Here is a 14056-nt window from a genome sequence, read left to right as displayed (position 1 = left end):
CAGCCCACAGCTAAGCCATAGAAGGCCTATCGAGGAATATTATCCGAGACTCCTCCTCTACCGGAGGCGGGCGCGGTTTCGTCACGGGGCACCTAGGTTATCCTTCCCCTGCCCCAGTTGAGGCCACTGGAAGCGGGGAAAGGCGGAGTTTCTTGAAGACGCCGAAGCCTTGTATTCCGCGCCTGTTTATTTGGTGGCAGAGTATCTTCCTGTTTATGAACCTTTATAAACAGTTGTGAATGTAAAACTGTCGAAACCGCCCTACCTCCGGCCTTTTTCCGACACCCCCTCCCTCCAGCTGTCTCCCTATACGGTCCTAATTGCCGGCGCAGAGACGCCAAAATGACATTTTGCCTTCGGGGGAGGGACTACCGGCAGCAACCACGTGACACGCGGCCCTTTCCCTCACAGTTCTGACTTCCTCTTGGTTACCGTTTTTGGCGGTCCGGTCGGGTTTGGCGTCCGGTCGCATTTCAGGACGAGCGGACATGATGGAACCTCCGAATCCCGGAGAGACGGGGGAGAAGAAGCCGAGTTTTGGGGGCCGTCTCCGCACCGGCCGCCTAGGTAGCCGAAGCCGCTTTGCTCCTCGCAGGCCGCAGAGGGAGCCTGTTTGAGGCGCGCCTGCCCCTTCCCAAAACTTTCTTTCCCGCTCCTCTTAACGTGATGTTTTCTCTCTCCTCAGCCTTGTGGTGGAAGAGTCTCCTGCACGACTATGCTGAAGCCTGCCGAGAAGTCGCCCAAGGCATCCGGCAGCGGCCGTTGAAAGCAGGGCTCTACTTATCGCTGCTGGCTGGAACGGTGAGCTGCAGCCTCCGCAACCCCAGTGAAGCCTCATTTGACTCCAGCCTCCTGGAAGCCTCGGGAACTCTCCTGCTCCTCTCGCCCTGGACGCGCAGCAGCAGCTCAGAAAAGCATACCCAGCGGCTGATGGTGCTGCGAAACCGAGGCCAGCTGCGGGTCCAGAACCTCGTGTTTTTCTCCCTCCTCTACGAGGCGCCTTACGACGCCGGAGCAGACCTCTATCAAGCGCACTGCAAGTATCTGAAGCCACGGTGGACTGATTTTCCCAGCCGGATCCTCGATGTGGGCTTCTGGGGACGCTGGTGGGTGTTGCACTCTAGAATGCAGAATTCAGACATTAACAATGAAGAGTTTCAGTACCTGCCAGAGCATCTCAGGACCATTTCTTTTAATGACTTGCACTCAGAAACCAACGAGAAACTTTTTGATGAGAAGTACAAAGCTGTGATTCTGACAGAAGAGCAAATCCAAAAAGCTGACAGGGAGAATCAAGGGCAACTGCACTCCTAATTAAAGCATTTGGGTGATTAATATAGTAATAGAAAACAAACCAAGGTACTTCGTTTATTCGTATTTTTTTTTTCCCCAGGACTCAACTATTCATTGCTGCATTCTTGATAGGCTTAGATGCAAAAATAAATGCTATCCAAGACTGAGGAGACGTTCGGTGAGCAATTCTTAGTGCCGCCTAACGTGATTGAGAAATTGATAATAGTTATCTCTTGGTAGTCATTTTTTCTCTAAATGTCATGTAAAACTTTATGCAAATTGGAGAACAAATAGTTCAATCTAACACCTTTTCTCCGATCTTATAGTGTTTCCTGCCCATATTATAATCTCCCCATATCACTAAGGAAAGTTCCATACTATTTGTTCCCTATCAGAAATGCTCAGCTTCACTTCAGTTTCTGTTTGGATTCTGCTAAAAGGCAAGGCAATATGATTTCTAAGCCCCAACACATTTTTTCTTTACAAACCAGCACATTAGCTTAAAAAAATATTGTAGAGACTTTCATTTTGTTACATTTCAGTTACATTTACTGTAAAATTAAAGCTTAATACAGTCTGCTTCACTTTCAAAATATTTTTTTTTATAAATCTGTTCCAAGTCTTTTCTATGTATTTTTCCAAGATGTAAGTAACAGATTATCAAATTTCTTTAACTCCTTTGTAGATTTTGTATACATTGCTGAATAATGTGAATATTGATGTTTTCTAAAACCCTGTTGGTCAGCAATCTGACGATTCTAATTATTGTCTGAAAGGAACATACGTTGAGATGGCAAAATTACAGTTTTGTACAGTTTGCCTCAGCAGGCCTTGGCCAGTGAAAGTTATACAGGAAACCCCTAGCCCAGGGATGTCAAACTCAAAGCCCAGGGGCTGGATCCAGCCCTTGGGGTGCTTAGATCTGGCCCGGGGGCTCCCCTGGAAACAGCGAAGAACCAGCCCATAGTGGCTCTGCCAGGGAAAACGGAGCTCAGCAAGGCCTTGTGCAGCCCTGCCGAGCTCCATTTTCCCTGGCAGAGGGTTATAGGAGGCCATTGCCGCTGAAACTAAGCTCAGGAGTCTGTTTTTGCTGGCAGAGTGTTCAGGCCATCACAGGCTCCCCCAACACAGGTAAAGTTGAGCTGGCCACGCCCCCCCCCCCCCCGGCCTGCCCCTCCGCAAGGTCAATCACAACCCTGATGCAGCCCTCAGTGAAATCGAGTTTGACATCCCTGCTCTGGCCTGTGGGTTAAGCATGTGACCCAAACCATAGAAGATGTGCTTGACTTATTTTTATAATTTCTGCCTTTCTATACCTTATTTGTCGCATGCCAGCTTCCTTTTATGTAATCAAGCGAAAACAAAGAAATGTAAATATCTGCCTTATGCTATGTTCAGGCTTCCTCCAACTTTAGGAGGATCCATCTTTATTCAGCTGAATAAATGTTGGCTTATCAAGACAAACCTGGAGACATTTTATTTTTTCACTGAGTCACACCTGGAAACTTACATAATAACCCCAGAGGGATTTCCAGAAGGCAGAGGTTGCTGAAATTAGCAACTATCCTCCCTAATTTGAGTGTACAACTTTGGATATTGGAAACTGCATCTCTTAGGACAACATATGGATCTGTTTAAAATGTCATGTTTCTTAAATATTTTGACATGGCACTCATGGCTTTTTTGAGTGGGGTGCTATGTAAATTACTTCATGTAGTTAGCTGAGCTGTTTTCAGAACTGCCACAGTTCGTTGATCTGCATTGTTTGATTTGTGGTTTTAAGTACAATTAAAAACAAGTGGGGAAAATAATGCTATGGTAGAAAATTAGTTTGCTAAAATGAACTCAAAACATACATTATGAAAAATATTAAAGAAAAAGTGACATGGAATAACAACAGCCCTATTCCTCTTTGTAAAATTGAAAAGTATTCTCTCAAGATTGTATCATTAATATATGTGTATGATTTTAAATTGGTTTGTAGGCATGCTGCTAAGTTTTTTCTGCCAGTTGGGAACTTACAGCACGAAAGTAATATTAAATAGGTGAGATAAAATGACAATATAACATGGTATTTCTATAATAAAATATAATAGGAGAGTCAGTCTGGTGTAGTGAAGGCATCAGGCAAGAAAGCTGTGAATCACAGATTAAATAATTATCTCATATATACTAGTAGTTTAATCCCAGATTAGATAGGAAGCCAACTGAGTATCCTTGGGGCTGCAATAGCAATAATCTGGGTCCTCGTTTTACCAACCTTGGAAGGATGGAAGGCTGAGTCAAACTTGAGCCCATCAAGATCAAACTCCTGGCTGGAGGCAGTTAGCCTGCAATCTAACCACTGCACCACCACAGCTCTTCAGCCCTAGGAAGCAAGCAAGGGAAAAACACTTCCAAAATCTTACCAAGAAAACTACAGAAACTGTTCCTCGCTGCTACCAAGAGTCAAAAACAGAGTCAAAAGCACACACAAAAATCCCCACACCTAATACAATTGCAAGATTTACATAATGAACCCAAAGTCTATTGTTCAAACATATAGTATAGATAGGGCAACAGCTTATGAAAGGTGAATTAGGGCCACTTCTTACTTCATTGTTGGCTTCTGGTCCTATCCAGAGATTTTCTTGTAATTTTCCACAGATTTATATAGACAAGTGAGAGGGAAGAAATGGCAACATTTCTTGTAACAGTTTATATATATAGCAGTGGTGGGATACGACCAGTATGCCCTGGTATGGGCGTACCGGTGCCTGCTGGGAGCACCAGGTACTCTTCCGGTACGGTGCTCTGGAGGGTCCACCTGCTGATTGAAGCGATCGGGGCATTTGCACATGCACACGGAGCGTACGGCGCCTGCACAACGCTCTGCCGAGCAGCTGGAGCATCGCCGGTGGTGGGTACGCATGCACGTGCTGCACCCATGCACGTGGTGGGCTCCCGGCCCCATTGCAGCCGGTTGCACCGGGATCCAGAACCCACCACTGATATATAGATATAGATTAATATTGTACACCCATCTGTATTGCAGTAGAGTCAGGTGCAATAGAGTCAGGTGGTATGTGGCGGCAGCCAAAAAAGCCAAATGGGCTGCATTAATAGAGGGATAAAGAATCAAGATCAAAGCCTTAGTAAGACCACACATGGAATACTGCATCAGGTTCTGGTCATCACAATATAAAAAAAGATGATGAAATTTTGGAAAGAGGGCAGAGAAGAACTAGAATGATTAGGGGGCTGGAGGCTAAAACATACGAAGAATGGTTACAGGAATTGGGTATGTCTAGTGTCTAATGAAAAGGACTAGGGGAAACATGACAAATGGGGGTTATTTTCCAAATAAGAGAAGGCAAGAAAAGAAATAATGGATGGAAATTAAGCAAGGAGGGAAGCAACCTAGAACTAAGGAGAAATTTCCTAATGGTGAGAGCAAACAACCAAAGGAATAACTTGCCTTCAGAAGTTGTGGGTGTTCCATCATTGGAGGCTTTCAAAAAGAAACTGGACAACCATTTCTCTAAAATGTTATACGGTCTCCCACTTGAGCAGGGTGTTGGACTAGAAGACCTCCAAGGTGCCTTTCAACTCTTATTATTCTATTTTCTGTGTTCTAATAAATTAAATAAATAAAGCAAACCCACAACATGGCAGCAATTGGAAATGAGAAAAAGACAGCTGTAGTTACAGAATTTGTAGCCAGATGGCAGACGTGGTTGCTAAAAAGAGGGGAAAACTACACACGTGGTAAGCAATCTGAAGAGAGGATTTCCTCCCTCCCCCCACTTGTCTATACAAATCTGTGGGAAATTACAGGAAAATGTCTCTGGATAATACCAGAAGCCAACAATGAATTACTTGAAAGTAAGAAGTGGCCCTAGTTCAGCCTTTCCTAAGCTGGTGCCCTGTCTGTATTGTATATTTGAACAGTAGGGAAAAGATCCAAGCTAGGAAATAGGCAATACAGATTGAAATCTGGAAGTAGCAGATTATTGCTGACATCAGCAAATATCAAATATTGCACCTTGAAAATTATAATTTTCTGTGTTCAATGAATATTTTCTTGTTCTCTCAAGGATCTTGGGCTGGGTCTATCTCTCATCTGAATGTCCCTCCCATCCAAGGTACTTGGGGAGGTAGTAAGGGATCTCAGGCAAACTGTCTTGGCCAGATTTAAAGTAAATGAGATGGGAGGAATAAATGTATTGATCAATATCACATATGTAAACTATGGAGACTTATAGGTACTGTATGTTAAGTATGTGTGTTTTGGATTTTCAAGTAATGTTTTGTGTAAACTCAACCAGCTGTGTTTCATTCAGTAAACCATGATTTAACATGATCTGAGAATCTGGGTAAAGGTCAAATTCCTTTATCCAGGTCAAATACTTTCTTCATGTCTCTTCAAAAGTCTCCATTTTTTTCATCCGCTGCTATCAAAATCACTAAGCATCCATCAGTTTCTGAGGAAGATGTATAGTAGAAAACAAAAGGTAACTTATTACATTGACTTCTCCCAAAAGTATTTTCAGGCCCTGTGTCACATATCCTAGCACAGGAAATTTCATATTTTACCTCTGCATATTAAAAACAAACTCCAAGAGCATCCAAGAATAACATTGCAGCAAGCAGACTATCCAGTGGTGTGATTCAGCTAGTTTGCACTGGTTCAGGTTGTTAAATTACCCACCCCCACCCCACCCCCCTATCAAAGTGGATCCTGGGCGCTGCGCTGCAATGGAGAAACGGACAACAGAGCGGCCAATGTGAGGGAAGAAGAAGGCCGTTTTCCCTCCTCATTCCCTTGTGCCGGCTGCTCTGTTTCTCCAGTACAGTGTCCAGGATCCACTTTGGGGAGGGGAAATTTAGCAACTGGTTTGCCCAGGGTCAGGTTGGCCATCATGGGAGGCTCATTCTGCATGTGCAGCGGAGCTGAGGGACGGGGATGGGACATGCCTCCCATGACAGCCAATTTGACCCTGGGCAAACTGGTTGTTAAATTATTTGAATCCCATCACTGACCTGTCTGCAGAAATTAGTGGTCAGGAACCTTGAAAAGCATTCTTCATATTCTTTTTCTTTGAATGCTCTTTCTTCTGTAATAGTAGCAGTAGTAGAAGTCACAAACTCAGAACACATGGGATAAAAAAGCCTGTGATTGCACTTAATTGCAGATTGCTGTTAGCAATGCCTACCGTATGTTCTACAGACTGGAATTGTAAACTTAGCAATAGAAAAAATTGTTTTAGGGTCTTTATCTGCCAGCAGTAGTACATAAAATTATCTTGTTCATTTGGGAAATGAGCAAATTATAAATATCTTATTCAAGGAAGATGGAACTAAGATGGAAGGAATATATTGAAACACAGTACAATAGAGATGCCAACTTTCAATAAATCGTATAAAACATTAACCTACTTACAAGAACCTCTAATTCTATAAGATAAAGTTTGATTAGCACTCTGTTCATTACCAATTGGAAGCCTACAAAAAGTGATGGAATACAACTGAAATGTGGCATGTAATAGAAGAAGGATCAATGAAGGTTCTATCCAAGCTATTATATGCCAGCAAATCTGGAGAGTGACACAGTAGGAACAAATTGGAAGAGGTCAATTACCAAAATACCAAAAAAAAAAGTTATCAGAGTGTGCAAACTATTGTACAATCAATTTGATTGTGTGGATAACATCATACTGTGGAACAACTCATTGTCCCAATGAGAAATATATACAGAAGTCATGAAGCCACAGAACAGCCAGAACATGATGAGAAAGACTTGCTCCTGCTTGGCAAAAGAGTGTGCATAATTTCCCCTTATTTAATTAACCTTTGTGCTGAATATTAATTGGATTGAAAGATTAGTATGGCTTTAAAACTGGAGGAAGAAATGTGAATAATCCATACTGAGGACTATACCCTGATAGCCAAAAAAGCAAAGGACCTGCAAACTCTAATTATAAAAAGCAAAGGAGCACAGTGAAAAACTGGGCTAAAATTAAATATGAAAAGACCAAATTAATGGTTAACAGGTAGAACATCTAGTCTTAGAACTGACAATGAAGATATTGATGTGGTAGATAGTTCCTGACTTTTAAGATCAACCACCAATAATAAAGAAATGAGCAGTTAAGAAATACTCCACAGACCAGTATTTGATAGAGCAGCCAAGAAAGCCTTAGAAAAAGGATTCAAATGTTGCAGTGTGTCCATGCCTATAAAGATCAAAATCATGAAAGTCATAGTATTCTCTGTGGCACTCTGTGAGATTCGGACTTTGAAGAAACAAAATTTAAAGAGTATTGATATTTTTGTACTTTGATGTTAAAAAAGAGCCCAGAGAATAACCTGGGAAGACAAGTAAAGGAACTAATGAATTATCAAAAAAATCAACCCAGATTTCTCACTCAAGATACAAATGGCCAGTTCAAATTATCCTATTTGGACACTATGCAAAGACCCAACTCTGGACAAGGCTCTAATACTGGGGAAAATGGAAGAAAATAGAAGACTAGGATAACCAGCAGCCAAGTAGATGAATTCAGTTACTATGATAATCCATGCCTTGTTGGAACACCTGGAAAACCTGGTTAGGGTTGATTGAAAATCTACCAATGTGGTTGCTAGCAGTAAAAAAAAAAACACTTCATGGCACATAATAAATAAATTAATTTCAAAATTTACCTTCTAGCAAAGCTGATAGCAAGATATCAAATAGTAATAATATGAAAATCCTACAAAATCTGAGTCAGTTAAAATATAATGCTGCTTTAAAGTCAAGGAGTATGCTCTTCTCTTTGTCCTATACTGAGATCCTTTGAGAACTATTATAGCTTGTTTGTGTCCTATGGACATCAGCCTTTCAGCTGAAAAACCCAATTATTGTAATTTATCTTATATTTTCTAATTGCAGAAATAAAAATATTTGTCTATCAGAATAATAATAATCAAGGAACCACCAAGGAGGAAACTACGTCCCTATCAAAACTGGCAGGGCAAGCTACTATACATAAACAAGCAGCAAACTCAGCATTCACTCATACTCATGATATTATCTAGTTGGGTAATGAAATATCTGAAAGCAATCAAACCCAGACAGCACCAAGAAATTACGAAGAAGCTGTTCATAGAATCCTAGGGCTGAAAGGGACTTCAGAGGTCTTCTACTCCAACCCCCTTCCCAAGACAAGAATCCTTAAATCATCTTGGACAAATTATTATCCAATCTTTTCTTAAAAACGTCCAGTGATGGAACATCCACAATTTCTGGAAGCAAGCCTTTCCACTCATTAATTGTCCTACATTAATTGAGCTACATATATTCTCTTCTATTAGAATAAAAGGTATCAAACCTTGAGGTTGAAAATCAGTTTTTAACATATCATTTTCCTTCCTTCCTTCTTCCCTCCCTCCCAATGTAGACAACATTAGGAACAAATTTCAGTTCTCAGAATAACTTTCTTAGAAGGCAGTATTTGACTCTATCATAGGTGATGCCCAGGTTTAGCTAAGCTTCAAATGGAAGCTGTGGCAGGGTCTTGGCTTTGAAAAGTCTCAGTGCAAGCTGACCCAGGCCTTCTGGAGAAGGAGAAAGGAGAATTACTGCCAAAGTCTTCTGGTCATTCAGAGTCACCTGAAACAAAATAACAGAGTTGGAAAGGGCCTTGGAGGTTTTCTAGTTCAACACCCTGGTCAAGCAGAAGACCCTATATCATTTCAGACAAATGGCTGTCCAGTCTCTTCTTAAAAGCCTCCAGGGACAGAGCATCCACAACTTCTGAGGGCAAGTCAGTCCACTGGTTACCTAATTATTCTAATTCCTGTCTCCTTAGTTCTAAGTTGCTTCTCTCGATTAGTTTCCATCCTTTGCTTCTTATCCTGCCATCTCTGATCATTTTATTTCCATTCCTCGATTTCATCTGATGTGCTTAATATCTGCACAACAAACTATTTTTAAAAGCTCAGGAATGGAGTTAAAATAGAACAGGCAAATCTTTCCCATAGTATAGGTATATTTACTATACAGCATAGCTGTGGAGACTTCTGTGGGGTCTGGTATGCTTCTGCTTTATTTCTTCTGATAGACTGAATTTTATAGCATTAAATAATTTCACATCTGAGAGGTTTAGCCAATGGAAAAATGTTGGTGTATGTGTTTTATGTATGAGCTGTTTAAGTTTTATTAAATAACTGCCTCATCCATTCTGAAGATGAAAGAGATGTATGCCTGTGGAACTTTTTAGTAGGCATTTGATCACAACAAAAATCTGTTAAAACTTCAAATTAAAAGGAATTGGTACCAGAAAAAATAGAAACATTTGCCCTCCAACTTCCTTATGAATTGGATTTCCTGTAGCCTCTTCCACAACCACTGTTCAAAATCATCATATAAATTAGCATTTATATGCTCTGGAATGCCATGCATGCATAATCTTGGTAATCTTTATAAAGAAGCCTGCAAGGCATTTTCCCCCTACTTGGGTGAAAATGAGACAGAACAGCAGGGCCATTCTAATTGTCCCCTGAAGTGATATCTCCAAGCATTAAGGCTTAAGCTTTGCAGTTTCTCATGCAAAATTTGTTCCTCTAATGCTACAGGTCAGGAAAATGTCAAAGAAATCACCCCTGGCTGCATTACGGAAACTGACTCTTGTTGAGACTGACCATTCATTCAATCAACATCCTCAGACACAGGTTTCCTGAAAGAGCAGACATAGCATGGGGCGCCAAAGCCCCAGGCTACTGCAAAATGAAATGCAAAATTGCCTCTCCTTCAGGCACTGACTGAGCCCCTGAAACTATTTGCAAAAGGAGATGATTTTTTTCCCTGCCCAATCTCTTACATATCATGGGTGTTTATCTCCCCCTCTTTCTTTGGCCCACACATACTAACACAGAGACAAGAACAGGAATAATGCATAGATAGAACCATTTACATTGCTGGGGTTTAATTTATTGCTTTACCAAATTTTTGCCTTCCTTCCTTCCTCCCTTCCGCCCTTCTTCCTTCTTTTTTATTTCTTATCTGTCTCTTCCCCGCTCTACCTCTAGCTTCTGTAGAAAACTATGGTATGGTAAAATCCAGTCTCTGTGATTTGGAAGTCACTGAATTTTTGTGGGGTGCAGTCTTGAGGGGATCTCAGGGTCCATAAACCGCAGGGGAGCTATGTGAAGCTTGCCCACTACCCTTTGCAGCAAAAGGATGAGCAAGGGAAAACAATTATCTTTATAATGTGGTTAAATAGAAGTAACTATAATGGAACTCTCAATTCCTGGCAAATAGATGGGGAAGAAATGGAGGTAGTGACAGATTTTATTTTCTTGGGCTCCAAGATCACCGCAGATGGGGACTGCAGCCAAGAAATTAAAAGACGCTTGCTCCTGGGGAGGAAAGCTATGGCAAGTTTAGAAAAAGCAGAGACATCACTCTGCCAACAAAAGTGTGTATAATCAAGGCTATGGTTTTCCCAGCTGCTATGTATGGCTGTGAAAGTTGGACCATAAGAAAGACTGAGTGCCAAAGAATTGAGGCATTTGAATTATGGTGCTGAAGAAGACTCCTGCGAGTCCCTTGGACTGAAAGAGGAGATCAACCCTGACTGCTCTTTAGAAGGCCAGACCCTGAAGAGGAAACTCAAATACTTTAGCTACCTAATGAGAAGGAAGGACTCATTGGAGAAGAGCCTAATACTGGGAAAGATTGAGGGCAAAGGAAGAAGGGGACGACAGAGAATTTGAGGTTCCTTACACGTTAATTTCTCCTAATGTTATCAACTGTGAGAGTTTACCTGAGAGTGAGTGGCTCAAAGCCACCACCTAACAAGACCAATCACCATAGAGATTGGTGTTGCTTTCATTCAGGAGCTCAAAAAAAATGTGCATATAGCAGTGCTTCCTCCACCTGTTTCACAGAATAGCAGTCTGTTGAAGTAAGCTGATCTGAGGGAATACCTGACTCCAAATCCCCAACGTTTGATTTTATCCTGCCTTTATTAGTGTATAAGTAATTGAAGCTGGCAAACATACACAATATTTCTTCAGTTTTTCCAGCAACTCTTTGAGGTGGTTTGGGCTGAAAGAGAGTGACAGGCCCAAGATCACCCAGCTGCTTCCCTGCCTAAGGAGGGACTGGAACTCCTGGTTTCTGGACCTGCACCTTAATCACTGCTGAATTTGCACTAAAACCTGCTTTTTCCTTTTCTACACTACACTACACTGCATTAGACTAATGTGAGACAATGGCTGAGAACCCTTTCAATTGTATTTTACATCTTTCTCCTTTCTGGCTAGTGAAGTACTGTATCTGCTGAGTACTTAAAATAATACAGTATCTGCTTCTCTGCAGATGACATAGGATTCTTGGTATCGTCAGAAAGTATTTGATCTGTAATCTTTGACAAATGATTGTTTTTCATGTGACACATTATTCTTGAGCCAGATAATGGAAAGGAGGGAATAAAGTTTCAGTTGCAGGCAACCTTGGATTATTTTGATTAATTAAATCAATGTCAATCTGATTTCCAGTCTGGTTTAGAAATGAAAAATAGCTGACTTATATCAGGAAATAAATGGTTGGAATGGAGAGCTATAATTTTGTATCGAAAAGTATCACCTCTTAGTAGCTTCCAGCACTATCAACCATGGCACCCATTTTGTTGAACAGGCTTTAAAGTGTAATGTTATGATAGCTCCAATAATTTCTGAAAACAAAGCAAGAAAATAGCACAGTGGGTGGATTTATATTCCACTTGTAGCTTTTGAAGTGTCTTGGGGTTTTATTTTGTCCACTGTTTTCATTTATATAAAATTTGTTTAGAAAATTTATATGGCGATCCAACTCACTCTCAATACTTGTTCATTTTAACCATGGAATCAGTGTGCAGTTCAAATTATTACTGTGTGCTCTTATTTCCCCCACTGCCATGGATCATCCCTAGACAAAGGCATGTTTTGGACTAAAGAACTATTGTTACTTCCCAACAAGTGGATAGAGTGGACTGAACTGTGAAATGTGCTGGTGCAAATAAGAGGTAAGTTTATTCCTAATTTATCAGTAAAATTCCCCCTTTGCAACTTTAACTAGAAAATAATTCAAAACTTTCTTCTGATTGTTTTCTAGCTTGTTTTCCTGGAGTAATGAAGTGAGGAAGAATATTCCACTCAACCTGTTTTAATACTTTTAAGATGGTGTTCTTAATATTGTCTTGCTTCTGAGTAGGCTTTTACAAGATTCCACTGGGACAATGAAGGTTTGTTGGTATTGGCTTGTGTACTGCTCATATAATGACTAGCATTCATAAAGACTTGGAGGGAGCAGTATCACTTTACTCAAAAATTTGCTTTTGTTATGTTGTCATTTCCCGACTATCATCCCTATCTATTTTTTACCATTTTTATTCAAATACTTCCAAGTTTCAAAAATGACCAGTCTATAATTTAGTCCCCACTTCAAAATGTTGATGTGACATGTAATATAAATCATTAAATACAATATTTCAATAGTCACTCCAATAAAAAGGGAAAATAGAATGGAGTTGTGGTTGCTGTAATTACACAATTTAAATACTAGCAGACAAAAGCCCCTCAAGTTGAGAAACATGCTAAATTTCTGCATGTTGCTTAACTTTAAAATGAAGAGTAATCATGTTTTAATGGATTAACAACTAAAGGAAAACAATGCTTCAAATATATGCACAGACTTTTCAAATCATAGTTATTGCAAAAAATGTGGCCATTATTTCATTAAAATGAAGAGAAGGTTTCAATACTGTAGGTTTCACTGGTTGATCTGTGCCAGACTTCAGGCTTTAGAGCTGGGGTTTAAGAAATCATTTAGAAATTGAAGGCAGGTAACACACCAGCTGTTGCCATTGGCCTGCATTATTTTCTTTTGAAAAAGCATTTGATTAGCAAGTTATGGCTTTAATATGGCTATGGATTTTTTAAAATTGTCCTTATGTAGATTTATTCCCCTTTTAGAATGAATTGAGATTTATTATCAATTACTTTTGGAATGTTAGTGAAATGATATAAGCTTTCAAGGTTGGATAGTGTTGGTCTTTGAGCTTCAGTAACCATGGTCTAACCAACAGATTTCTTGAAATTCTATGTCCAGTCCACCAAGATAGGACTCTGCTATTGGCACTGACAGAAGCAAGCACAGAAATTCTACTTTATATAGAAACTCCTCAGAGATGCTGTAGAATTTATTTTTAAAAAATCTACCCTTCCTGATAATGAAATGTCCAGGAAGATTCTTGTTTGAAACTGAAAACAAATTCAGAACCGAAAATAAAATCACTTTCTCCATTTTCACATGCATGATCCTGATTTTGGCAAGTTACAGTTCAGCTTGATGCTTGGAGAATAGCTATTGAGGCCCAAACAACAGAAAAGTGATTAATTATAGTTGAATTGAATTGAATTTATTATATTTCTATGCCGCCCTTTTCCCCAAGGGGACTCAGGGCGGCTCACAAGCCAAGTCGGGGGGGGGGGGGGTTAGGGATACAAATAGGGGAAAAAAGACATGGACAGACAATACCACAATTTAAAAGCAACTCAACAGACACACCATTCGAGCGGGGACAGGAACTCATCAGCCCCAGGCCTGTCAGAATAGCCAGGTTTTGAGGGCTTTGCGGAAAGCCTGGAGGGTGGTGAGGGTCCGAATCTCCACGGGGAGCTCGTTCCAGAGGGCCGGAGCAGCCACAGAGAAGGCCCTCCTCCGGGTGGTCGCCAGTCGGTATTGGCCAGTGGATGG

General features: G+C 40.7%; 1 protein-coding gene across 1 annotated transcript; it reads left to right on the top strand.

Annotated features, from left to right (window-relative positions):
- The first annotated feature begins 130 nt into the window (after window positions 1–130).
- TIMM29 (translocase of inner mitochondrial membrane 29) lies at window positions 131–2903 on the top strand. The gene is made up of 2 exons (XM_032213745.1): window positions 131–567; window positions 686–2903. The coding sequence occupies exons 1-2, from the start codon at window positions 489–491 to the stop codon at window positions 1312–1314; spliced, it is 708 nt and encodes a 235-aa protein (XP_032069636.1). The 5' UTR covers window positions 131–488; the 3' UTR covers window positions 1315–2903.
- The last annotated feature ends 11153 nt before the right edge of the window (window positions 2904–14056 follow it).

Source organism: Thamnophis elegans, chromosome 3 (assembly GCF_009769535.1).
Source record: "Thamnophis elegans isolate rThaEle1 chromosome 3, rThaEle1.pri, whole genome shotgun sequence".
NCBI classification, from domain to species: domain Eukaryota; kingdom Metazoa; phylum Chordata; class Lepidosauria; order Squamata; family Colubridae; genus Thamnophis; species Thamnophis elegans.
Note: the sequence above shows the minus strand (reverse complement) of the source record. Positions and strands in the feature narration are given on the sequence as shown.